Below are 24,916 nucleotides of genomic sequence, written 5' to 3'. Positions count from 1 at the left end.
GAATTGACAACGGAAAACTCGAATCCAGTTGAAGACGAGTCATGGTTCTGCTGGTGTAATGTTTCATCTCTTCCGAAGGTAGACATGTAAGATCATGTGAACTACTAAGAAGCCCGCATCATCACAAGGCTATGGGTTTGCCGTGTCGCGTTGAGTTTTGTAGATCGGATCTTGACCCTCGGGCTCCACTTGAGCGGGTGATTCGGGGATGTGATGTCTCTCTGGATAACCCGTGATTGATCAACGTTCAGGCATTTCACTTTAGTACTACGTGGTGAACTGCGTGCTCTAGTCATGTCTTACAACGAATAGCCGCTTTCATGCAACGGCCAACAGGACTGTGAAATTGGAAGATTGCGTGCAGTTTCAGCCGTTCCCAGTGTGGGCGCGTAGTTGTAAATATATACCTAAAGCTACTAAACTGCGTGTAAGGGGAGTGCGCGGGCTACCCCTTATATCAGGGTGGTGATGGACTGTCTACGAGGGCACTCCTGGTGCAGGAAGGGAGGTTTAGCGGAGGGAGGATGATGCATCTTCAGAGCGGCATTGCAACCCAAGTGAGAGGCAAGAGATCGCACACTTGACGTTGCCTGACATAACGTTAGTACTCCCTAGTGCAGTTCAAAGTTTAGAATGTGTGGCGTCTTAGTGGCGCCGTCTCGAAACGCATAGCGGCGTTTGTACAGCTGCGAAGAAAAGAGAGACACTCTCCAGCTGTTTGTTTTGATGGAAGGCTCACAAACCGGCAATCGAAGCGCACAGTTCACTTCCCTCATGGTGGAGCACGAATTGAAGGATGCAAGCCCCCCACCTTCCCATCTGGAGATGAGCAAGCCTCAGGAGGCCGCGCTTTCCCTTTCCTGGATCCAATCCCGGGAGCTGGGCTCGAGCCCCTGCAGAATCAAGCAGGGCACGAGCCCGGAAAAGGCTCTTGCGTCTGCATACCGGCGCACCAGCCGGCGCTCCGATGCCACTCTGTTTTCCACCATCTTCGCCGCCGCCTCCTTTTACACAAAAAAGCGCCAAAATCGTCCCTGGCGTCACCGCGCTAGAAGAAAACTGTGCTGACTCTCTGAGATGGCCCCTGTCGGCCTGGCAGTTAAAGGATTGTGGTCCCGCCCACGTTGTCCGTAGTGCGAGACATTTCTTCAGCTTTTCATGGGCATCTCACCCCGTCCCCTCGTTCACTCGTCGTCGTGGTTCTCACTCTCTCACCAACATACTCACTGCCCTGCACTCTCGTTGTTGTACTTTTAGTTGCTTGTACAATACAGTACATATATGCCATATTTGCATAAACCAGGAGTCTCCCTGGCTTCGTCTGCGTCCTGCCGCTGTTGAAATCCCCTCGTTGCTGTCAATTGGGCCTATTCAACCGCCTGACGGACCTCAACCATCGCGGTTCTGGTACAGTTTTCGGACCGTGTTTTGGTGCTGGATTGCCGGACGTCACTGCGCTGGTTACCAGCTCTTCGGCGTTTGGACGAGTGGCATAGGTGATGCTTGGAGAGATTGCTTTCCTGGATAGCCTAATATCCTAACACTCGAAGATCGGCTCCACGTCTGGTCCTGTCTCGAAAGCTACCAAGATCAGCGTTCTGTCCCAGAGCCCGACGACAGAACCATCAAGATGCCACACGTCGTTTGAAGAAACAGAAACCACGAATACACGGATTATTTAAAGACGAGCCCTGACATCCTGTCTCGGTCGAGGCGCCAGCTCGCTTGTTTCATCTCGTCGAACCCACCCTGATTCATTTTAGCGAATTGCTTTTTGTTTCCCGTATTCGGCGATCATTTCAATCGCTTCATTTGCGGAGCAACAGGGCGGATGCCTGCAGGCCGCTAATAACCCCTCCCCTGGCCTGGCCGAGACAAATCTGAGCGTGAGGCTTTCAAGTTGCTCAGCTCCTCCTTTCATCAGACGGGGCTCAGCACCATAATCGGTTCTGCCATCACCATCGAACCGACAGGAACCATGGCCGGCTTAATACCTCTCATGCTCGCCTCGAGCACCCGCACGAGCTCCGATACTGCGTCCCAGCTATCTTCTCGACGCCAGTCAACAGCTATGATCTCGCCAACTCGAACAGAACCACCGAGGATGAGGTCCCCCAAGCGGCTGTCACTCTACCCGCCCGAGCCTCTCCCCACTCTGCCTGACACGAAGGCAGAGTGGAAGGCGATAATTGCCGAAGTTAAGAAGGAGTACTTCGCCAAGAGATATCGAGCTTGCTCTTCAAGGTGCCTCGAGGTCCTCGGTGCCGTCAAGGACTCATCCCAAGTGGACCCCGTATATCTCATATATCTCCATTTCTATGCGGCAACATCGATGGAGATATGCGCGCGGCCACTCCCTTCTAGCTCCTCCCTCCGGACTAGCCTCTTAAAACAGGCGCGGACCCATTTCGACCGAGCCGGCTCGCTCATCAGCGCCGCCGAGAAGTCCGTGGTCGCAAGATTCCGCCCCTACTCCGCCACACCTTCATCCAGCTCCGCCTGTCATTCCCCGGCCGTGTCCGTTAGCTCCCAAGCATGGACGTCGGACACACGTGTGTCTTCGCCTACCACCTCGGTCTTCTCCTTCGAGGATCTCTCTCCGAGAGGCCAACCACCAGTCAAGCGTGTAAAGAAGGTATCATTTTCCCTTCCTGACAACGAGTCGATCCAGATGCCGGAGCCCATCATCCGACCGGACTCACCCACTCTCGGATTCGACGACGCCTATTTCCAGGCCGGCGCGACAAGACAAGCACTTCCCGATCTGCCTATGCCACCACCACCACCAAAATTCCAGGAAATCGAGCTGCCGCTTCAGACCATTCCAGAGGATGCTAGCGAGAGCGAACCGACCAGTCCACCACCCACCCCGTCGTCGTCGGACGAATACGACGGGCATGCCTTCCAAGTCGCCCGCTCCATCGACCGCTGCTGCGAGCACCTCTCTGGCCTGAGGACCCAGCTCGTGCGCCACTCGACAAGTCTTGATCAGCTCCTCTCTGCGTCATCCTTCTCACCCACCGACCAGCAGCAGCAGCAGCAGCGAGACAATCTCGCCGGGCAACCGGGCAAGGCGAGTAGTAGTAGTAGTAGTGCTGAAGAGCTCCGCGCCCTCGACCGACGGGCAAGGATCGAGCGCCTACGGAAGTGCGGGTGGCAGCGGAAGAGGTTCGATGCGAGGAGGTATGAAGAGCTTTGCGAAGCCGCCATGGCGGAGCTGAACTGAGTGTGTGTGACACACGGGCGCGGGGGGTAATAGGATGGCTACGGGAACAGGAACGGAGAAGGGCATGGTAAAGGCGCAAGTTATGAGTTATGACTGGGAGCATATGGTTCACGGCGCAGTGTTGGACGGACTATGGGGTGGGTAATATAGGCGGATGTGGTTATATTTCTGGTGTTCCTGTTCAGGGAATGTATTAGCATTGTTACTGGCATGTAAACGAAAGCGACTATATCAGGAGAAGCATGAGACGGTACTGCTCACCGGAGAGGCCGGGCAACGAGCGGAGTTGGTCTCGGAATCTGGGTATTCTCATGCTGGATGGTGTGTCAATCCACCCAAGCATGATCACTCTAATCTAGCTACCTTAGGTAGATGCATGGGCTTGGTGCTATATAAGGGAAGGTTGGGCGTCAGGGCTGGCCTGGCATGTGGATATTGTTAGAAGGCTCAAAGCAATGTACATTACTGCCGGCTAATCTTGCATTCTGTGTATGATCGGGTGTACCGGTAGTGCTATCGTTGTACGGGCTGACCATTATACATATATCGCTTATTACACCACTCTCCCATGACTGTTAAGCAAGGCATTCGCCTGTCGGCTGTAGAAGCTTGGAGCTACACGACCCATTATCGCTCCAGCAAAGGCTAGGAGTGCTACCCAAAGTTCTTGAAGTCCAATCCAAAGCCGGACGCCTACTCAGATCCCAGCTCGGTGAGAGGATCTGTGCCACCATGAAAGCCGATGCCAGGGCTCAAATCAAGCCTCACCCCTTGCCTTGGCTTACGGGTTCCAGCATGATGACAACCAATCTGCATGGGGTACCTTGTGTGGATCAAACCGTTCACCCTGGGCAACCCCGGCGGTTGGGAGATCCAAGGAAGATGGGAGCAGTAAACCAAAAAGATACAGAAATGGCTCGAAAACAACTATCCATCAGGCCGTGACTCGCAAGAGCAACAGTTGCCAGCTATTCGGGTATTCAACTCATCAATCCGGTAATGGTGGGATGCTCTCCCTTCCCTCCGGTTAGCACATCCGACATGACCGGCCAGGCCTCTGCAGCCAGCCTGTGGTAATCCTGGCCCGCCAGTGGTATCATCTATTCAAACCAGCTTCTTTTTCGAGCACATCAAGCGGTCTTCGTTGCCTCCTCCGTCACCTTGAGTGTTTCCTCCTGCTGCTTCATCTCGCGCACCTTGGCCAGAACCACCTCCCGGAAGATGGCGCCCTTGATCGTCTTGGACAGCTTGCGCTTGCCACCCTCGGCGCCACTGCTGCTCTCAACATTCACCGGGTCACTATCATTGTGGAAATGACGCGCTTGGTCAGCTGCCAGTGTCGCGTCCTTGGGCAAGTCCGAGTTTTCAGGGTCTTCCTCCTGCATCTTTAGCGCTTCGATGCGGTTGGCGAGCTTGACCATCTCAATACCACGCCGCAAGCGCGCGCGCGTGAGGTAGGCGCGGATCTCGGGCAGCAGGTTGTGGTCTGTCGCGTTCTTGCCGCTCAGCCAAGGGTGGGCAAGGGCTTCCTGATAAGGGTGTGAAATCCGCGGTCAGCTATTGTGGCGAATACGTCAGCTCGAAAATAAGCGCTCTCACCTCGCTCGTCCAGCGTTCTTCAGGCTTGGACTTTAGCAGTTTCAAGATAAAATCCTTGGCATCATCGCTAACATCCTTCCAATATCGCTCGTGGAATACGACATGGCAAGCAGTGCACTCATCGATGAGATCCTGGAGGTTCTCCGAGCGGAACGGCGAGTAGCCACAGAGTAGGGTGTAAGTGATGATGCCCAGAGACCACATGTCGACAGGTTTGCCATGCCCCTGCTTCAGCATCACCTCGGGCGCCGCATAGCCGAACGACCCAGCCATGGTGGTGAGCACCTCGTCCTTTGTTCCGAGCATCTTCGCAATACCAAAATCGGCCAGGACCAAATCCGAATTGGGGTCCTTGGTGAGGTAGAGGAGATTCTCGGGTTTGAGGTCTGTCTTATACTCAGATACGATCCCGACACAGAGCAACCACGAGAGCACTTACCACGATGGACAACATTGTTCTTGTGCAGATAATTGACAGCGTCCAGAACCTGCTTGATGGTTTGAGACGCGTCCTTCTCCGTAAATTTGCCCTGCTGGCAGATCCTGTCGAACAGCTCCCCTCCGGTCGCGAGCTCTGTGACGATGTAGTACTTGTCCTAGAACAAGGCGAGGGCTCTATCAGCTTGACTGCATGTATAGGAGCTGCCGAGAAGAGGAGCAGATGACGCACTTTGGATTCAAACCAATCGACAAACTTGACGATGTGCGGGTGGTGGAGGCTCTGGAGCATCGCCAACTCGTCGAGGACCATACGTTCGTTGCCTCGGACATTCTTCTTCAGAATGATTTTGATAGCAACCCGGCCCGTTGGGCCGTCTGCCTCTCTAACAATGCCATAGGTGCCTGCGCCCAACGTGCGCCCGAAGCGGTACTTGGCCCTGGAGCCGGGCTGGTCAGTACCACGTTGTACCAAAGGGAAAGATGGCGGTACAGATACACACTTCTTCTCGTAGCTCTCGGGTTGCCCATGTAGGCGGTTGAACATGGACGAGACTGTTTGACATACTGCTGTCAGCTTCCGCATACGAGAAGGCATTGAGCTGGCTGTTGGGTGGGGTCTCGACAGCGAGAGTCTTGATGGGGAGGTTGAAAGTAAAACAGACCAAAGCTCGAGAGCGCTCTGCGGAGAGAAGTTGACTTACAGCTCATTGTGCCGAGCTTTGCAGGAGAAAGAGACTCGGGGCGGAAACCACGATGCAGCGAATGGGGCGGCAAGGTAGAAGAAGTACGGACTATTCGATGGTTTGACTCGGATCTGTCGCGCTGACACGGGAAAGCGTCACTAGGCTGTGTTGCAAAGTGCAGAAAAAAAGGTTCGGAGGGCAGAGCGGGCGGCGGTGCGATATTCGAGAAAGCGGCTGAGGAGCTGACAACCCGAGTCCGTTACCTGAACCTTTGCAGTGAACGGACAAGCCCAAGGCGTTGGCAAGTAATTAAGGTATGGCTGTGAAGGAGAAGGGACGCCTTGGCAGCAGTTGGGCTGAACGAGGGGTACGGAGTAATCTCAAGGTATGTATAGTTACCTACCGCGCCGATTGAGTGGGAAGGTCTGATATAGTAACGAGAGAGGTGAAGCAATGAGGATTCGCGATGGCGATCCCAAAAATTGCTGGCGTCGCACTTTCGCACTTATTTATGGGCTCTTGTTCATGACCTCCCTCATGGAAGTGAGGGAACTCGGTCTGTTGGCTCTTCGTTGGCGCCGGCGGCTGGTCTACCTAGCAACTTGGAACCTAGAGAGCCTAGGTATCCGTAACAGTACACTACTGTCTGTACAGTACATGCCTTACCTCCGTACCGTTCCCAAGGATCCCATCCCATGCGCCAGGCTGTGCTGGAAACGGCGGGGGTACCTTAGCCCCTCAGCTAAGCCGCTCACCATACGGAGGGATTGAAATCCCTTGAGATCTCACCAGGCACTTTGCCTCCCACACACGACAGATAAGGTGCTTGTACAACAAACGCTCCTGAGGGGCAGATGTAACCTTATGGACGATGAGATTTACTTTACCACCTCAGGAATCAAACCAAAAAAAGTTTCAAAAACCAAGTGCCAACATACAGTACAACTTCACTATACGCACTCCAGACCCGTTGAGCTGGGCGGAACTGTCAATCAGAGGTCGAGTTCGAAATGGTCTTTGAACATCAATGGACTCAAGCTGCGTTGGGCTTCGCAGTCCACCAAAGTGCCCTAGGCTCTAACGTCCTACTCATGAGGGCGACAGTCACACCTATGTCTAGTTCAATCTCACCTTCATTCACCCTCCGCTCACGGACGTGTGCACGATTCCAATTTCATTTCCGAGCGATGCCCACAGTTCGATGCCGGGCATCTTACACACGAATTTCACCGCCTACCGCAGAGTGAACGGCGCAGAGCACCGAACCAAGACCTCCATCACCTTTCCACTTTCCGAGGGTTGTGGTATTTAGTTTGAGGTCGGGTGGGTGGTCCGGTATAAATGGTCTACTGTTCTACAAGGTAAAGTAAGTTACCTTAGTCACCTGTACGGCTTTCACACATTTGAGTTGCAAATTCAATGCTGCCGCCATCAGGTTACATCTGGTGCTGAGGCGCATACGACATGAACCCGATTGCCCGATAAGGCACCAGCTTCCAGTCCAAATAGAACGCCCTGCCTGGACGTTCTAGCAGGCAAGCCGGTTCCCTCCAGACCATGTTTACATATAGGTATCGGCGTTCTGACAAAGACCGCCTGATGGGTGCTCTGCGACGGGGATTGCCTGCCGTGATAAAAGAGTGCTCCTTGACTGTGGAATACCGTACATACCATATTCAAAGCCAAGCCAACAACACACTGCAACACATGCATGAGTTCGATCCGGAGATCTCCCCAACAGCCTGCGAACGACCAATCGATAAGCTGTTGTCAGAGGTGTGTGGTTAGTTCCCTTCGGCTGGTATCGCCGGCCGCCAAGGTAGGCGGCAAGTGGAGCCTTGCATCTCGTAGTTTCGAAACCTCGCCCACCATTCGCATTCATCCCCGCCTAAACTGATGCTCTTGACGTCCAACGCCGCCTCCCAAGCATTGCCGTTACCAAAGCTCTAAACCGTCAACAGCAATTTGAGGTGGCTTGTAAGAGCCTATTCTGAACGCCCTCTGGTTCTCTCGCGTTGCTTTCCATTCCCCTCACCATTACAGTTCTCCCGTCTCTTTGTGGTGTGAGAGCGACCTGAGTACCTAGCGGGCCCCGCCTAAGCGCTCACCCCGCGACCAGTGCCGGTTGGCCATCCGCCTTGGCCTCCCCGGCCACCGCGACGATTGAAGATGACTGCGCAATTTGCTGCGAAGAGGTTGTCGAAAGAGCTCCAAAAGGTTCTACATACAAACAATTGTCCTGTGCCGCGCGCCTAGCTAATTGAGGTTGCCGCCGTTAGATCAACACCTCGTTACCACCGGGCATCGAGCTTGTGTCCGCCGATAACCTTGAGGAATGGTACTTGGATATCCGGGTGCTAGACAACAACCCGCTGTACCAAAATCAGACCTACAGGCTCAAGTTCCGATTTAGCCACTCGTACCCCATCGGTAGGCCAAGTCCTGCTCCTCCCTTCGCGCCATCTTCTCTCTTGCGCTGCGTCCAGGAAGTCCGCTGCTGACCTGACCTGACGGTTCCTGCACACAGAACCGCCCGAAGTGGTCTTTGTGAAGCTTCCCGACAGACCGATCCCCATCCACCCCCACATCTACTCCAATGGCATCATCTGCCTTGACCTCCTCGGCCAGCAAGGGTGGAGCCCGGTGCAGAACGTTGAGAGCGTCTGCATGAGCTTGCAGAGCATGCTGACGGGCAATACCAAAGATGAGCGCCCTCCCGGAGACGAGGAGTTTGTTCGCGCCAACCGACTGCGGCCAAAGGACATTGAGTTCTACTACCATGACAACAATGTGTGATCCAGCCCCACTGGGAGACGAGTGCGTTTCATTTCAGTTGCGTAGGTTTTATCTTCGGCTTGGGATATGGGCGTTCGCTTTCTTGGTGGGTGGCAGGGCATTTGGACTGGAGTGAGTGCATTACGGAGCGAAGGGCAGCTCCTCCGGTTGGGCCATGTTTGATAAGGAGTTTTTGCGTTCAGTTTCACCGTTGGAATCATCGTAGGCGCGGTAGCTCTAAGCCTGGACTCCGATGAAGATGAACAGGCTTGGGCAGCTTATGAATATGTAGTGCCCGGCCCCTTTTGTCTCTTTGCCTGGCATGGACGCCTGCACACAACAATTTACTAACCATTTTTGACGATTCCGTAGCCCTCGATGTGTTAGGCCTAGCAGCAGTAGATGACTGGTTGCCCAGACAGAGTAAACAATAAGACGTGGTACCATTTCATTGAGGCAGTACAAGAGCAGTCAGTTAAGAGGCATACCTATGACGTGAGCTCATAAATGATAGAAGCTCTCTTACCACTACGGGGAGCTTGACCTAGATTACCTACAGTGGACAGCCTTATCTCGGTAAAGTTGCACACCGATCACCGATATGCATAAAACGGGGCTTTGTGCCAAGACCAGGTTGCCCTACGGAGCCTACGTATTTGTAGGCTTTAGCTTAGCTCTCATCTGAGCATCTCGTCTGCTGCCTTGTTCGACTTCGACCACAACCCAAGCTCCTGAATAAATGGAGAGCTCGCCACCATGGCTCCTCGTGTCGAGTTCGACACGGACCAGGTGAGAGAAAAGGCTCGCAAAGACCTGCTTTTTCTCCTCGAGGCAGTAAGTTGATGTCTCCGGTCTGACTGCGCCGGCGATTCTAGTTCCGTTTGCGCTGCGCTGGGCCGCTGGAACTGACGGCCGGCGTGCCCCTTAGGTCCGCGGCAAGAAGAACCTCGTTATTGAGAAGGCATTGGCTGGACCAGTAGGCGTGATTGTCAAGGCCTCGACCTTGCGCGACTACGGTGTCGACAATTTTTTCTTTCTTGAGAACAACAATACAGACACAAGCCAGCGAAATGTTGTCTTCATCGCTCGAGGCGAGTCGGCGCACAACGCTCATGCCATTGCGAGTGAGTACAGTTGCATCTCGTCACCCTCGCCATTCTTCTTTCACTTCCTTTGTCGGCTCTAGAGTAGACAGCGCCGAGCTGTGCCCCCACTCAGCGTTCGTCAGTCAGATGGGCCGTATATGGAGCCAACGCAGGCCAGCGCGGTCCTATAGCATCAGGAAATGTCGCAGGACTTTGAGTTGGTGCTATCATCGCGTGCTGACATAGTATGTAGACCAGATAAAACGACTCCAACGTGATAGCCAGTCTCCCCACGAGTTCCACGTCTTCTGGGTGCCACGGCGGACGCTGCTCTCAGACAAGGTCCTGGAAGAGGCGGGTGTCCTGGGCGATACAAATGTCGCCGAACTTTCTCTGTTCTTCTTCCCACTAGAGAAAGATGTCTTGTCTCTAGAACTAGATGACTCCTTCCGGGACATGTACCTCGCAAAGGATCCCACTCCGATCTTTCTACTTGCCCGTGCATTGATGGGAATCCAGCTGAAACACGGCCTATTTCCCCGAATCATTGGTAAAGGTGACAATGCTAAACGGGTTGCTGATCTTCTTGCTCGCATGCGGCAGGAGTTACTCGCCGGCGAGGATGCGAGTGAGGGGCCCGCCGTCGGATTGAGCCCGAGCACTACGATCGAGAACGTCATTATTATCGACCGCGAAGTCGACTTTGTGACGCCTTTGCTGACGCAACTGACTTATGAGGGCTTAATAGACGAGGTATTTGGAATCCAAAACAACCAGACTGAAGTCGACTCGACCATCGTTGGCGTGCCGGCTCAGTCGACACCACAGGGCACTTCGGCGGCGGCAGCAGCGAACAATGGGCAGACACGGAAGCGCAAGATTCAACTTGATGGCTCGGATACGCTTTTTGAACAACTTCGCGACGCCAATTTTGCCATCGTCGGTGGTCTTTTGAACAAGGTCGCCCGCCGGTTGCAAAGCGACTACCAAAGTAGGCATAGCTCCAAGACGACGGCCGAGCTCAAGGAATTTGTAAAGAAGCTGCCAGGTTACCAGGCCGAGCAGCAGAGCCTGAAGATACAGACGGGCATGGCAGAGGAGATCATCAAATACACACGAACCGAGACGTTTAACAAACTTCTCGAGGTGCAGCAGAACCTCGCGGCGGGGGCCGACCCGTCGTCACAATTCGATGCGATTGAGGAGCTCATAGCTCGCAATGCCCCGTTACCTCAGGTTCTCAGGCTGCTGTGCATCTATTCATGTATATCGGGTGGGATCAAGGCAAAAGAATTGGACCACTTTCGGCGGCTCATCCTCCAGGGATATGGATATCAGCACCTCCTTACCCTTCAGAACCTGGAGCGGCTTCAGATGCTCCTGTCGCGGTCATCCCCGCTGGCTTCCATGATACCCATGACGGGCTCGGCGGGTGCCGCAGGAACCAAAACAAACTACACATACTTGCGGAAGCAGCTTCGGCTTATCGTGGACGAAGTCAACGAGCAGGACCCCAACGACATTGCCTATGTCTACAGCGGCTACGCCCCTCTCTCGATCCGGCTCGTGCAATGTGTGCTCCAAAAGCAGTATTTGCTCTCGATAACCAGGGGAAGTGGAGTAGGGGGGACGAATGCGCCAGGGCCAGCGGCCGGAGGAGCACAAGGCTGGAGGGGATTCGATGACGCCGTCAAGCATGCCCGAGGGCAGACATTTGACGAGGTCCAGAAAGGGGAGGATAAAGCGGTCAAAGCTCGGGCTCTTTTGTCTGGCAGCGGTGACAAGAAAAGCGTCTTTGTTGTGTTTGTTGGCGGTATCACATTCACCGAGATTGCCGCTCTACGTTTCCTTGCAAAGCAGGAAGAAGGTACGTCAATGATTCTCAGCAAGCAGCATTGATTCTCCAGTGGGCGCGATGGCTAACTTGCTTGCAACTGCGAGTACAGCTCGGAGGAACATCATCATCTGTACAACATCGATCATTAGCGGGAATAGGATGATGGATGCTGCAATCGAGAAGGAAACATTCGAGAAGGGGGCGCCGCAGACTTCAACGGCCAGATAAATATTTGATACCCGATCCAAATGAGATGTCTCTACGGCGTTGGGGACGAGGCAGTTGTTGAAGGCCTGAAGCGTCTGTTGGCCATGAAATCATGGGGCCCGATATTGAGACTCCAGAAGGTGGGCTAAGCTGTGCCACTGAGACTTTCAAGTTGGCCCGAGGACGGGAGCCTTTGGAAGTTTGGTGAATCTCTAGCGACGATTTGCATCAATTGATGGAAAGCATGGCGAGCTGACTGACAACCACTACCTCACGTGACGCTGCCATACCTAAAGGGGTTTGTCTCAATGCACGGATTCAGTGGTCTCAATTTGGCTTGGCAGTGCTGTGGAGATGAGCCCGGCACTGTCTCTCAGAGGACCCCGTCCTCATCCCTCCGAGACTCATGCCGAGACAATCGTAAGTCTCGGGCCTGGGATGCCAAATCTTCATTATTCGAAGTTCCTAATCTGTAATATATTGGAGCCCTGGTCGAGGTTCTGCACTGGCGTGCTGGCAGGACGACATGTATTTTCAAGGTAGGCACTGGACCATATCTCCTCCGTCTGGAAAATGTTGCGAAGTCTTTTTCTACATAGGAAACACCTGATGTTGTTGTATATGTTCACCTGTGCTGGGAGCGCCACCATGCTAATGCATACAATCAGAACTATCGATCGCTTCTCTTTCATAATCACAAACGCTTTCCATTTAGCAATTATCTTCTCGGCGGCTTGTGGCACGTCGGCCACTGCTCTCCTGGCACCTTCGTCCTGCCCTTTTATATGGATCGAGGCCGATCCGGCCTCGTCCGCTGCCGCTGCCACCTCAAGAACCGACGTCGATATATATCGCGAAAGCATCAACCACACAGTCAGAGGAGGGTCATCTCGCTATAATGGGAACTTCTCTGCGATCCCGCACCAGACAATCTAGTGGTTTGAGAAAGGGACCTCTGAAAAGCGCCAGAGAAGTCGACTCACGACGCTCCACACACAACACCTCCCTCGCCAGTTCTGCCAAGCCCCCGTCACCTGCCTTCAGCACCTTACCCGAGCAAGAAGCCACTTTGCGAACGGCACGGCACGATTCGGCCGGCACCGGGTCAGAGGACATCGCCCCCGAGATTGTCGTCTGGACTGAAGACATGGACAGCATGATGGTGGACTCCTCTGAAACCCCCGCGTCGGCTACTTCGGCACACGAGGACAAGACCACGTATGTGTACTCCAGCTTCCCCCTTAGCTATTGCCACTCAGTTTTTATTTCACCCACATATATGTTTCCATTCATACTGAGCTAGCTACCAGATCATCACCATCCATACCCGACCCTCTCGTGCAACAGCCGCCGTCGTTTCCACCATCCGAAACCCCGCCAACTCCGCTGCAAGAAGGGGATGCAGTAGATAAACAATCATCTCTTTCCTCATCATTGTCAGCCCTGTCGGACCAGTCTGATCTCTCATCCTTGCCGCCATCAGGCTCGAGCAAGGCTACTACCCCTGTTGACGTCGATAGCTCAAGGGAGGCACCCATTCCCAGGGTTGACCGACTCACCCAGCCTAGTACTGCCCCGAGACGACGATACGATGTCCGACCCAAGGTTTCAATACCCAGTGATTTGCCCCTCTCCGAGTATGCGATGCAATGCGTGGCCGGTGCAGAGGCCTCGAGGCTCAATCCTTACTCGCTTCACCAGGAGGAGTATCTGATGCTTCGTGACCACATAAGCCACGCTCAAGTGACGACCTATTTAAACATCCGGAACGGCATCCTCCGGTTATGGGTCCGAAACCCACAGATTGCCGTCACTCGTGAGGAGGCCGTGGGCTGCGCTAAAGATTCGAGGTGGTTCGACGTTGCGAGTGTGTGTTTTGATTGGCTTGTCCGCCGCGGCTACATCAACTTTGGATGTGTTGAGATACGGTCGCCACGGAAAAATGCCGACAGAGAATCGCCTTCGGGGCGAAGGAGGAGAACTGTCGTTGTCCTCGGTGCGGGCATGGCTGGTCTCGGCTGTGCGAGGCAGCTCGAGGGGCTGTTTATGCAGTACGCCAAGAAGTTTCGTAGTATGGGTGAAGAACCACCTCGGGTAGTTGTTCTCGAAGGCAGAAACCGGATTGGTGGCAGGGTTTACTCTCGGTCCTTCAGGACGCGGCCTAAGAATGTCCCTGCTCAGTTCGAGGGAAAGAGGTTCACCGCAGAGATGGGGGGCATGATAATAACTGGATTCGATAGGGGAAACCCTTTGAACATCCTCCTCAGGGGCCAACTGGGCCTCGCCTACCATCCACTACGACCAGACACTACGCTCTACGATTCGAATGGCAAGCCGGTGGATCTAGAACGGGACCAGCTTGTGGAGAAGCTCTACAATGATTGTCTTGACCGAGTTAGCGAGTACAAATTCAAGCAACCAACGTCCAAACTGATTGAGGGCAACAAAGACTTGATCGACGAGGGCAAGGACAGCTCTGCTGAAACACACAAAACAATACGCCAAGCCGAAGAGTCGGCCGCAGCGCAGCCGTATGCAGCGCCCGTATCGGAGCAGAACATCGCACCCCAGGTGAATCTTGTGCCGGTCTCATCCGATCGAGCCACAGGCAGGATACATACCGAGCCGGGCACGCCAGGAGCTTTGAAGGCTGCACATAAGGCGAAAATGATGGGATGGGCGCTAAAGCAAGGGGTTAGCGACGACGCTGATTTGGATATCGAGCCATCAACGAAGGAGCCTGGCGCGACTCTTGGAAGCGTCACGGACAGGGTTATTGCTCAGTATCGGGACCTCTTAGATCTTACCGCACAGGATTTCAGACTCATGAATTGGCACATTGCCAACCTAGAGTATAGCAATGCCACGAACTACCATCAACTGAGTCTCCAAGGGTGGGATATCGACGCCGGAAACGAGTGGGAGGGCAGCCACAGCATGGTCATCGGCGGATACCAGAGCGTGCCAAGGGGGCTCATGCACCTACCCACGCCCTTGGACGTGAGGCAGAAGTCCCCAGCCAGCAGAATTACATACACCGCTGGGAGTCCGGCAGGTTCGGCAACCGTCCAGTGCGAAGATGGCTTCACCATACAAGCAGACTATGTCGTCAACACAATACCATTAGGCGTGTTGAAGCACGGAAATGTCAGCTTTGAGCCGCCACTGCCGGATTGGAAATCCGATGCCATTAACCGTCTGGGCTTTGGAGTCTTGAACAAGGTGATTCTCGTGTACAAGGAGCCATTCTGGGACGAGGATCGCGATATCTTTGGCGTCTTGCGGAACCCGCTCAACCGCCACAGCCTTGAACAAAAGGATTACGCCTCACAGCGTGGACGCTTCTTCCAATGGTTCAACGTCTCCAAGACCAGCGGCTTGCCCGTCCTCCTGGCGCTCATGGCTGGCGACGCCGGCTACGACACGGAGCAGACGTGCAACGACGACCTGGTGGCCGAGGCAACCGAGATCCTCCGCAGCGTCTTCGGCCCCAGGGTCCCCCACCCGCTTGAAGCGGTCGTCACGCGCTGGGCCTCGGACAAGTTCGCGCGAGGCAGCTACTCATCCGCGGGACCCGACATGAAAGCCGACGACTACGACACCATGGCGCGCCCCGTCGGGAATCTCTTCTTTGCGGGCGAGCACACGTGTGGCACGCACCCGGCCACAGTCCACGGCGCATACCTCTCCGGCCTCCGCGCCGCCTCCGAGGTGCTCGACGCCATGCTCGGCCCCATCGAGGTGCCCGTCCCCCTCATCATACCCAAGGAATCCGCGCTCAAGCGCAAGGCGGCCCTCCTCGAATCGGCTGCAAAGGAGGACCCCGTCCAGGCCCGCCTCGATGCCCACGAGGCCGAGCTCTGGGACCACGTCGTGAGCCAGATCGGCCCGCGTCCTCCCCTTCCCGCCAAGCCGGCCACCAACGCCTACATCTTCTACAGCAAGGCCCACTACGAAGACGCGCGCAAGCGCCTCGAGGCCGGCCGGCGTCCCGGCGGCAAAGGCAAGCCGTCGGCCAACGAGGTGCGCGTCATGAGCGCCAAGATGTGGCGCGACGCCGGCGAGGAGGAGAGGAAACCCTACGTGGACATGGCCGAGGAGCACAAGGCGGCGTATGCGAAAGCCATGGCCGAGTTCAAGGAGGCCGCGGCCGAGTGGGATCGCAAGGCGGCCGAGCTCAGGGAGCGGTATGAGAAGGACCATCCTTGCGAGGTGGTCGGCGGCAAGGATGCTGCTGCTGCTGCGGGGGATGCTGCTACTGCCGAGGCGGGCGGTGCGGTAGCGGCGGATGCGATTGCGGCTGCGGCTGCCGCTGCCGCTGCTGGGAGGAGGAGTCGCATGAAAGTGGAGAGTTATGCTGAGGTTGATAGTAGTGACGTTGAGATGGAGGAGGCGCGGCCAGATGCAGAGAAAAAGGGAGGGTGAACTGGTCAACGTGGAGAGGGTGAGAGAGGACAAGGGCGGGGCTGAGATCTTTTCAACGGTGTCGGGTTCGTGGAGCTTTCCGTATTCATTCCTCTTCTTGCTTCTCTTTGTCAGTGTTATATATCATCGCTGGTGGGCGTCCCGGCGCTGTGGTGGTTGGGCATGGCATCAAGTGAGTTTGTAGCCCCTGGGTCTCTTGCGTCTCTCGATACTTACGCAATGCCAGGTAATAACTTAAGGTAACTTGTGTGTAGGGATAGGCTTTCGGGGTCAAGTACTCATGTGTATTGGGGTTTTTTTTTCCGAAAGCAGATATGTTACAGGTTACGGATACATGGGCGAGCCATATCTTTTATTATGTTGGGACATGCTATGAACATGACTCTGCGTGTGTGCCATGATGAAGTGCACCAAAGGCTTCCGCTCTCACTTCCCGCCTCGGAGTCAGTCGAGGTCAGACTGTGGTATCTCCATGCATAACTTTGACTCTTGTGGCTAGGATACATCAAGAAAGCCATACACCGATTCTACCTATCATGATCAAACTACGGATTTGTTGACGGTGCCAGACCGCAGAAACACCAGGCAAAGAGGGGATACTTCAATTCTCAAGTTCGATTTGGTACATGCAAGGAACTTTGTATTCCGAAAGGCGTTGGTACATACACTGCGAGGGCCGCATGCTGGATTGCGAGGACTCTTGCTACTTGGTACAAAGGAAACCGTCTCTGTCCTCCTGGGCGCTCTAGCTTATCGTTGGGCGGGTCTAAGAAGGAAGACACCAAGCCTCCGCGCCGCAACCGCGGAATTCCCCCTCACTGCTGCTACTCCATCTACACACTCTTCGTCTACAGGCCATTAAATCGCGCGCTTTTAACGTGTTTACATGTCCTCTGAGGCGGTAGCACCAGTGATGATTTCAACCAGTTCGCCAGTAATGACGGCCTGGCGGGTGCGGTTGAAAAGAATCTGGTACTTGTTGATCATTTCACCAGCGTTCTTGGAGGCGTTCTGCAGGGATAAGACGTCAGAAATGCAGCACGGATGGCGGAGACGATGATACGAGATGCTTACATCCATGGCGTTGCGGCGAGCGGAGATTTCGCAGGCGTGGCCCTCGGACAGAGCCCAGTAGAGCGAGTTGGCGAGCGCGTACTCACGCAGGTTGGAGAGCAGCTCCTCGTCAACCTCGAAGGCGGAGAAGTTGGCTAGATCGAACAATTAGCTGGCGCTTGGCGGGGACATGTAGAACGCTATCCAAACATACGAGACGCGGCAAAAGCCTCCTCAGAAAAGGCCGAAATGACGGTGGGCTCGTAGCTCGTGGCGTTGATGAACCTGTTGTAGACAATCTCGATGTCGGAGTAGTCGCCAGGAAGCGTGACGATCTGGTCCGCAACGGCCTGGGCCTCGGCAAAGGTTGGGATGTCCTTGCCTACGCCAGCGAAGTTCAGGACGATGTCCTTGGCGTTGGTGCGCTGCAGCTGGGACCTGCACTTCTCGCCCAGGATCACGAGGTCGAAGTTGGGGTTCTCGGTAGCCCTCCGGCGAATGTATCGCGACAGACCCGAGTGGACACCACCGCAAAGACCCTTGTCGGAGCTGCACACCACCAGGAGCTTCTTCTTGCCCTCGCCCTCAAGCGGCTTAGTCTCGGCCGACTCGTACACCTCGTTGCTCGTCTCGCCGTACTTGCGCGAGTCGGCCATGGCGCGCTGCGCGCGCGTCAGCTTGGTCGAAGCCACAATCTTCATCGTGTTGGTGATCTTCTCAATGTTGCGAATCGACTTGAGGCGGCCCTCGATCTCACGCAGCGTTGCGAAGGTGGCCGTGCTCGGAGCTACCGCTCTGCGGTTTCGGGGCGTCTGTCAGTACGGGCTTTCTCTCGTATCGGCATCCTCCTCTGTGCACTCTGTTGCCGTAACCTGACAACCACAACGCTCCCTAATCCCCTCCTCCGACCCAACCATCGCCGCCCTCCGTCATTGGGAGCTCAAACTGAAATGAGGAAAAGCCCGGAGCTAGGGAAAGACACGTACCGGGACGAGACGGTAGCGCCGGCTCTCAAGGCCGGTCGGGCAGCCCTTGACAGCATGGCGGAAAGTGCTGCAAATATTCGGAAAAAACCGTCTCTGGCTGGCTGTGGCCCCGATTGACCACAGTGGTGTGTGCTGGCGTCAATTGATCGGGGAAGTGGTGATGGATACGGTAGAGAGGCACTTCTGCAATTGGCAGTGAGAGGTTTGCTGAGGTTGGCTCCACTTGCTTTCCGCTTCCATTCCATGGATGGCTCTCAGTTGCGGCCCCGCCCACCCGTTTTCCCGGCAGCTGGCGACTGGTCACCACTCAGCACGGGGCAAGCACGAGGCAGACAGCTCCATCTCACCTCAGAAACTCGACTGACTGCACTCCATTGGCTTAGTCAGGTGCTGGCTAGGCCTGCGCTGGCTGTTCCAGTGGAGTCTTGGCGACGCCGGACCAGTCGTGCCACACGCTGAGCCCTGGTCAGTCGCGACTTGGATCAGTGAAGTTACTGGCTGCAGCTACGTTTAAGGCTTAAAGCGGGTGGAGTACCGAAGATTATCTTTAACCTCGTTCATCGCCCCAAGTTCGTTACTGCTGAATCCCCTCTCTTTTTTTCCCTTTCTTTCCCCTTCCTCTGCCTGCCTTCCTTCCTTCCCTCGGTCCCTTCCGCCCCAACCATTCTCTCTGCCTTCTTCATCGCCTTTGTCTAATTTCCGGGGAGCCTTTTACTGCAATTTTCACCCGCCTCCTTCTCACAAGAAGAGGTTTCATCGAGCCAATCTCGATCTCTTTTTCGGCCCTGCCTTTCACTCGGTTCCGCGCGATTCTCACCGGCTTTCACTGCGCCGCGTTGCGCCGCCCCGACCACAAGAGCGAAGCAGTCTCGTGCAGCCATCATGGCTTCCGATAGTTCCGATGATGATATGCCTCTGGCGAGAACCAATGGCCACTGTGAGTCGAATATTTTGCTTTGTTCGTTGCCTCCTCTGAACGCTCTCTTTCACACTTGATCTCGTAATACTCGGCGCTGGGCCGTGGTAAGCCGGTTTGGGCTCGTCAGCCCCCAGCGTCGCACCTGCCTGCCTACCATCAGACATTCCCTAAATGAATGCTATTGTGGCCAGGTAGCACTGCTAACATTCTAATCTCCCCCGCAGCCTCAGCTCCCAACATCTCGCCTCAGGCCGACCGCGAGATGGACAAGTCCGACTCCAAGGCTCGCCCCCTGCCCCCGGGCGTATCAGTTCGCCACGGTCCCGTTGATGAAGCGATGGACATTGACTCAACTCCTGGCGGTGCTGCTAAGCGCAAGTCCCGCAGCTCGACCGGCAAAGTCAATTACAGAGCCGAATCTGACAGCGACGATGGCGCACCCTTGGTAGGATAAACCACACGTGCGCCAGAAGAGTCAGACAGACAGAATGTGAACTGACTGTTGCAGGCCAAACGCCAAAAGTCTAAGCATAAGAAAGCAGGATCCGATAGCGACGATGAGCCAATCGCCAAAAAGAAGAACGGCGTTAAGCTGCCCCCCTCCATCAATGAGACGGCGACAGTCGAATCATCCGATGATGAGCAGCCTCTGGGGACCAAGCTAGCTCAGAGGAAAGCGAACATTGAGAAAGCCGCCGCGAAAGAAGCCAAAGCCATCCGCTCTGATGCCAAGGTCAAGAATGCTGCTGCCAAGAAGGTTACCAAGGAGGAATCTGATGATGAGCCTCTCTCGAAACCCAAGAAACGGCAATCGAACGGAGTTTCCTCCGCCAAGAAGGCAAACGGCGTCAAGAAGGAACCTGAGTCGGATTCTGATGTGCCCATTGCCAAGAAGGCAAAGAAGGCGGCCACGCCTGCAAAGACGACCAAAGCTGCTGCTGTCAAGAAAGAAGCCAAGTTCGAGAAGGAGGAGTCCAAGGAGAACAGTGATGACGAGGAAGAGGAGGAATACCGATGGTGGGACGCACCCAAGAAGGAAGACGACACAATCAAGTGGACCACGCTGGAGCACAACGGTGTGCTCTTCGCTCCTCCATACGAGCCTTTGCCCAAGGACGTGAAGCTGTACTACGATGGTAAGCCCGTCCAACTGCACGTGGATGCTGAAGAAGTGGCGACATTTTTTGGCTCCATGCTTCACTCAACACAAAACGTCGAGAATCCCGTCTTCCAGAAAAACTTCTTTCACGATTTCAAAGATATCCTCCAAAAAACCGGCGGCGCCAAGGATTTGAACGGCGACCCGGTTGAAATCAAGGAATTCAAGAAGCTCGATTTCACCAAGATTTTCCAGCATTATAGAGCCATCAGCGAGGCCAAGAAGGCGCGCCCCGCTGCTGAGAAGAAGGCCGAGAAGGCTGAGAAGGAGAAGCTTGAAGCGCCCTACATGTACTGCAAATGGGACGGTCGGAAGGAGAAGGTGGGTAACTTCCGTGTCGAACCACCGGGTCTTTTCCGCGGCCGCGGTGAGCATCCAAAGACTGGCATGGTGAAGAAGCGGGTTATGCCCGAGCAAGTCACCATCAATATCGGCAAAGAGGCCAAAGTCCCCGATCCTCCGCCCGGGCACAAGTGGAAGGCCGTTCAGCATGATAACAAGGCGACTTGGCTGGCCATGTGGCAAGAGAACGTCAATGGCAATTACAAATACGTGATGCTGGCAGCCAACAGCGCCATCAAGGGCCAAGCCGATTACAAAAAATTCGAAAAGGCCCGCGAGCTCAAGAAGCACATCGACCGTATCCGCGCCGACTACACAAGGGAGCTCAAAAGCGAGGTCATGGCGGACCGACAGCGGGCAACCGCCATGTACTTGATTGACAAGTTCGCCCTAAGAGCCGGTAACGAGAAGGACACGGAAAACGAGGCTGAAACCGTTGGTTGCTGCTCGTTGAAATACGAGCATGTCACCCTCAGAGAGCCTAACACCGTTATCTTCGACTTCTTGGGCAAAGACAGCATCCGCTTCTACAATGAAGTTCAGGTGGACCGGCAGGTTTTCAAGAACCTGAAGATGTTCAAGAAGCCGCCAAAGGAGGACGGTGACGACATTTTTGATAGGTTGACCGTAAGTTTGATCCTATGATTCCAAAACAAGCCTCTCGCTGACATCCTTCGCAGACTTCTCAATTGAACAAGCACCTGTCGAGCTACATGCCCGGTCTTACAGCAAAGGTGTTCCGTACCTACAACGCCTCGTGGACCATGTCACAGCTTCTCAAGAAACTCAAAAACGACAATACATCGATCCAGGAAAAGATCAAGCTGTACAACGACTGCAATCGTGAGGTGGCCATCCTCTGCAACCACAAGCGGACTGTCGGCGCCGCTCACGAGGCGCAGATGGAGAAACTCGGGGACCGCATCAAAGGCTTGAGGTATCAGAAATGGCGCACCAAAATGATGATGCTCGATGTGGACCCTAAGCTCAAGAAGAAGAAGGGTGCCGAGTTTTTCGAACTCGACAAGGACCTGGACCAGGCGTGGATCGAGCAGCATCAGCAATTCCTTGTCGAGGAGCAGAAAGCCAAGATCAAAAAGAAGTTTGAAAAAGACAACGAGAAGCTCGTTGCTGAAGGTGGCAACCCAATGCCTGAGAAAGAGCTTAAGGAGCGGATGAAGGCAGCCACAGAGCTCGAGGCTAAGTTCAAGAAGGAGAACAAGACAGGAAAAGTGGAGGCCGAGGGCAAGAGTCCTACGGTCGAGAAGTTGATGGCGGCGATCGACAAGCTGGACGAGCGCATCAAGACGCTCGAGCTGCAATGTGCCGATCGCGAGGGCAACAAAGAGGTTGCCCTGGGTACCTCAAAAATCGTCAGTCACCTCTCCCTATTTGTAAAACAACCAGAGAGTTTGCCTACTGACAGTGTATCCAGAACTACATCGACCCGCGTCTCACCGTTGCCTTCTCGAACAGGTTTAAGGTACCGATTGAGAAGTTCTTCTCCAAGACGCTCCGTGATAAATTCAACTGGGCCATCCAATCGGTGGGTAACGACGACTCGTGGGAATTCTGAGCGTGGTACATTCGACCATCGCACATATTTTTGTACGGTTCTCTGTATACCAAAGCCCGCGACGCTTGGGCCTCGATGGCGGAAATCCCCATGATAGGAAGGGGACAGTCACAGCGTTAGTTCAGCTACATACATTGCCCAAAGGATCTGCGCTCGAATATCGGGCCGGTTGGGCAACTCATGAGCGGCATTCACGAAGGGAATCTTGGAACCTGCTACCCTAGCGATTCGGTAGCCCAAGGCGATCAGCTGCATCTGCCTTCAAAGCCAGTGCGATTGCCGGATGGCCATCATCATCGCTTCGCATACTGGTAGTGTGGGTTTGCTGTTATCATTGCGAAAGCATAGGAAGCTATCACGAAGAGAAGCGATGGGTTAGAGCTTATCCTCAATAGATCGTCTTCACATCTGACTCAACCGAGTCTTGAATCGCTGTGACCATGGTATTGACGTATTATGTATGTATCTGCTTAAGCACCTATCAATATGGCCAGGGGTCGAATTCCGAAACCGTAGCGAGCCTATGCCCCGTCTTGAGCCGCAACTAAGAGTACGGCCTCCCTATCTCGACCAGTTCATGCCGCGAGAATATATGCACTCGAAATTATATACCTGCCATTCCAGTCCCGTCCTATCTCTACGCTCCAAACGCCTTGGAATGCAACGCCAAGCCCAATGAATTCAGAAATGCCGCCTGCTACAACAGACAGAACATCAACAACTGGAAAGCACCGGCAATGACCCCCACAGCGAAGTGAGGACTCGCTGCCACTGCCCAGTTTGCAGGAGGAGCCGCTGTTTCCGCTGGCCCTGCTACGGGTGCCGTGGTGGCAGTCGTGAACGTCGTGCGCCCATGCTCAAAGCCTGTAGTAGGCTGCGAAGGTGCCAAGGATGAGGCAGAAGGGGGTGGCGAGGAGAAGGATGCTGTTGGGGGCGTCTGGACCAGCAGGAGAGTTAATCATCACCTTAAAAAAGGGGGGCAGAGTAATTACTGCATAGGAATGGCGCTGAGGGGTATAGAACGGTACGTACTTACGGTGCTGGAACCTACAGGTACGATTTTGCCGTCCGAGGTCAAGATCCAGCCGTCCGGGATGGGGCCGGTCGACGACCTTGTCGTTGAGCTGCTTGTCGTCGCGCTGCCGGCGCCGATGCCGCCGGGAGGGATGGTTGGAGAGAGCGAGTTGGTCGCGGCGGCCGTCGCGCTGGCTGTCACGGTAACGGGGTTGGCATTGCCCAGGTTGCCGTTGATCTCGCCGCCCTCGGACCGGATCGACTGCCAGGTCCCGGACGTGTCGCTGTATGTGTACTTCTTGCCAGTCGAGTAGTCGGTGATGATGGCGGACCGCACATGCATCGAAAAGGGCCCCTTGGAGTAGTCGGTCGGCCCCCGGGCCCACTCGATCGTCCCCGGCGGGTTGGCCGGGTCACCGCCGGACCACGCGCCGAACTTGACCTGCATGGGCGTCTGCGGGTACTGGCCGGCGGCCTCGTCGTAGGTGAGGGTGCGCACGACGGTGCCGCCGACGTACCACACGATGCGCTCCGCGGTCCAGTCGATGGTGTACGTGATGAACTGGGCTTGGTTGTTGGGCGCCGGGTTGAACTGGCCGCGGTTGTATGTCGTGGTCTGGCCCTTGCTGAAGTAGTTTGTCTGCACCTCGCTGTCGTCGGCGCCGAGCCATTCCATGTCGATCTCGTCCAGCGTGTCGGAGAGAAGCACCAGTGAGCTGACAATCCCGGCACCCGGGGCGGCCTTCATGGTCACCTCGACGCGGCCAAACATGATGTAGAAGACGCTGGTTAGTTGCGGAGCGTCTCCTGATCGGGCAACGCTGAAGGTTACGCCGTCGCTGCCGTAGGTTGGCGTTCCCCCGCTCGCCACGAACGAGTTGACCTCGCCTTTGGTGAAGTCAACGTTTACTGTCATGCCCAGCGCTGTGTCGGCTGGGCAACTTGCTAGAAAAGGTTGGGTTAGTCTGGCTCCTCAGCTCAGCTGCTTGGGTTTCAAACGACTTACTTGATGATAAGGGGTTGCATGCTGACCACGTCTGCGCAAATGCCGCTCCGTTGAGCAGTGCGGCAGTTGTTGTTGCTAGGAGTGCTCTCCATCTCCTGGAGAGCAACATTTCGGCTGATGCTTTGCACTTGACCCTGACAGTGGGTTGAGGAAAATAATGTATGAGATCAAATGCTCGGTCAGAACTCAGAAACTTGAGGCCCGTCGTCTTAGAAATTGCCTTGTGGCCGGGATAGGTTATATGGACTGGGAAAGTTCTTCGTATCTTGTCTCAGATAAGTACCGTTCTAGAATGAAACTCTATACAAGTACGGAGTATCGAGGTCTATTAACAAGCTCGGGGCGATGCAGCGCATGGTGGTGCAGGCTCCCGGTTTTATGGGGCTAAATGCGCAAAAGAAACGCTGTCAAAGCCTTGGAAAGGATTCTCTCCCAACCTCCAGATTATCTTGTGCTAACGTAGTCGTCATCCACGATGTGGATATTTGGCGCTCTTGGGTTTCGGGATTGGGTGCCAGTGACGCTGGCGATTGTGTACCTAAGATTTCGAGGTGGTTGGGAGAACGGTTTCCATGTTTGGTGG

General features: G+C 54.9%; 9 protein-coding genes across 9 annotated transcripts; 6 read left to right on the top strand and 3 right to left on the bottom strand.

Moving 5' to 3' along the window:
- The first annotated feature begins 554 nt into the window (after window positions 1–554).
- Window positions 555–1,813, top strand: N656DRAFT_131335 (uncharacterized protein). Its single transcript, XM_064808584.1, has 3 exons — window positions 555–600; window positions 756–1,496; window positions 1,551–1,813. The coding sequence occupies exons 2-3, from the start codon at window positions 968–970 to the stop codon at window positions 1,646–1,648; spliced, it is 627 nt and encodes a 208-aa protein (XP_064669513.1). The 5' UTR covers window positions 555–600; window positions 756–967; the 3' UTR covers window positions 1,649–1,813.
- On the top strand, window positions 1,754–3,592 carry N656DRAFT_131235 (uncharacterized protein). The gene has a single exon (XM_064808582.1). The coding sequence runs from the start codon at window positions 1,979–1,981 to the stop codon at window positions 3,224–3,226; it is 1,248 nt and encodes a 415-aa protein (XP_064669512.1). The 5' UTR covers window positions 1,754–1,978; the 3' UTR covers window positions 3,227–3,592.
- A 671-nt stretch (window positions 3,593–4,263) lies between these two features.
- On the bottom strand, window positions 4,264–6,361 carry N656DRAFT_131305 (Pkinase-domain-containing protein). Its single transcript, XM_064808583.1, has 7 exons — window positions 6,353–6,361; window positions 5,968–6,088; window positions 5,767–5,818; window positions 5,496–5,703; window positions 5,265–5,421; window positions 4,826–5,211; window positions 4,264–4,755 (listed from the first exon to the last, which is right to left on the bottom strand). Exons 2-7 carry the CDS (start codon window positions 5,972–5,974, stop codon window positions 4,357–4,359), a joined length of 1,209 nt encoding a protein of 402 aa, XP_064669511.1. The 5' UTR covers window positions 5,975–6,088; window positions 6,353–6,361; the 3' UTR covers window positions 4,264–4,356.
- N656DRAFT_131341 (uncharacterized protein) lies at window positions 6,133–6,757 on the top strand. Its single transcript, XM_064808585.1, has one exon. The coding sequence runs from the start codon at window positions 6,403–6,405 to the stop codon at window positions 6,718–6,720; it is 318 nt and encodes a 105-aa protein (XP_064669510.1). The 5' UTR covers window positions 6,133–6,402; the 3' UTR covers window positions 6,721–6,757.
- Window positions 6,758–8,118: 1,361 nt separating this feature from the next.
- Window positions 8,119–11,874, top strand: N656DRAFT_790090 (small conjugating protein ligase-like protein; the record flags this gene model as incomplete). Its single annotated transcript, XM_064816845.1, has 7 exons — window positions 8,119–8,166; window positions 8,229–8,379; window positions 8,477–8,610; window positions 9,472–9,558; window positions 9,653–9,848; window positions 10,063–11,676; window positions 11,756–11,874. 7 exons carry the CDS (start codon window positions 8,119–8,121, stop codon window positions 11,872–11,874), a joined length of 2,349 nt encoding a protein of 782 aa, XP_064669509.1.
- Window positions 11,875–12,751: 877 nt separating this feature from the next.
- On the top strand, window positions 12,752–16,278 carry N656DRAFT_798810 (uncharacterized protein; the record flags this gene model as incomplete). Its single annotated transcript, XM_064817806.1, has 2 exons — window positions 12,752–13,071; window positions 13,164–16,278. 2 exons carry the CDS (start codon window positions 12,752–12,754, stop codon window positions 16,276–16,278), a joined length of 3,435 nt encoding a protein of 1,144 aa, XP_064669508.1.
- Window positions 16,279–16,731: 453 nt separating this feature from the next.
- Window positions 16,732–18,444, bottom strand: N656DRAFT_780075 (ATP synthase gamma chain mitochondrial precursor). The gene is made up of 4 exons (XM_064815312.1): window positions 18,318–18,444; window positions 17,546–18,126; window positions 17,353–17,486; window positions 16,732–17,289 (listed from the first exon to the last, which is right to left on the bottom strand). Exons 1-4 carry the CDS (start codon window positions 18,371–18,373, stop codon window positions 17,161–17,163), a joined length of 900 nt encoding a protein of 299 aa, XP_064669507.1. The 5' UTR covers window positions 18,374–18,444; the 3' UTR covers window positions 16,732–17,160.
- A 437-nt stretch (window positions 18,445–18,881) lies between these two features.
- N656DRAFT_130502 (uncharacterized protein) lies at window positions 18,882–22,732 on the top strand. Its single transcript, XM_064808580.1, has 5 exons — window positions 18,882–19,254; window positions 19,467–19,681; window positions 19,745–21,364; window positions 21,418–22,110; window positions 22,173–22,732. The coding sequence occupies exons 1-5, from the start codon at window positions 19,200–19,202 to the stop codon at window positions 22,311–22,313; spliced, it is 2,724 nt and encodes a 907-aa protein (XP_064669506.1). The 5' UTR covers window positions 18,882–19,199; the 3' UTR covers window positions 22,314–22,732.
- Window positions 22,733–22,751: 19 nt separating this feature from the next.
- Window positions 22,752–24,898, bottom strand: N656DRAFT_780073 (glycoside hydrolase family 16 protein). Its single transcript, XM_064815311.1, has 3 exons — window positions 24,334–24,898; window positions 23,346–24,272; window positions 22,752–23,250 (listed from the first exon to the last, which is right to left on the bottom strand). Exons 1-3 carry the CDS (start codon window positions 24,440–24,442, stop codon window positions 23,171–23,173), a joined length of 1,116 nt encoding a protein of 371 aa, XP_064669505.1. The 5' UTR covers window positions 24,443–24,898; the 3' UTR covers window positions 22,752–23,170.
- Between the last annotated feature and the right edge of the window lie 18 nt (window positions 24,899–24,916).

The sequence above is a fragment of the Canariomyces notabilis genome (genome assembly GCF_033297395.1).
Source record: "Canariomyces notabilis strain CBS 508.74 unplaced genomic scaffold N656scaffold_13, whole genome shotgun sequence".
In the NCBI taxonomy this organism is placed as follows: Eukaryota; Fungi; Ascomycota; class Sordariomycetes; order Sordariales; family Chaetomiaceae; genus Canariomyces; species Canariomyces notabilis.
Note: the sequence above shows the minus strand (reverse complement) of the source record. Positions and strands in the feature narration are given on the sequence as shown.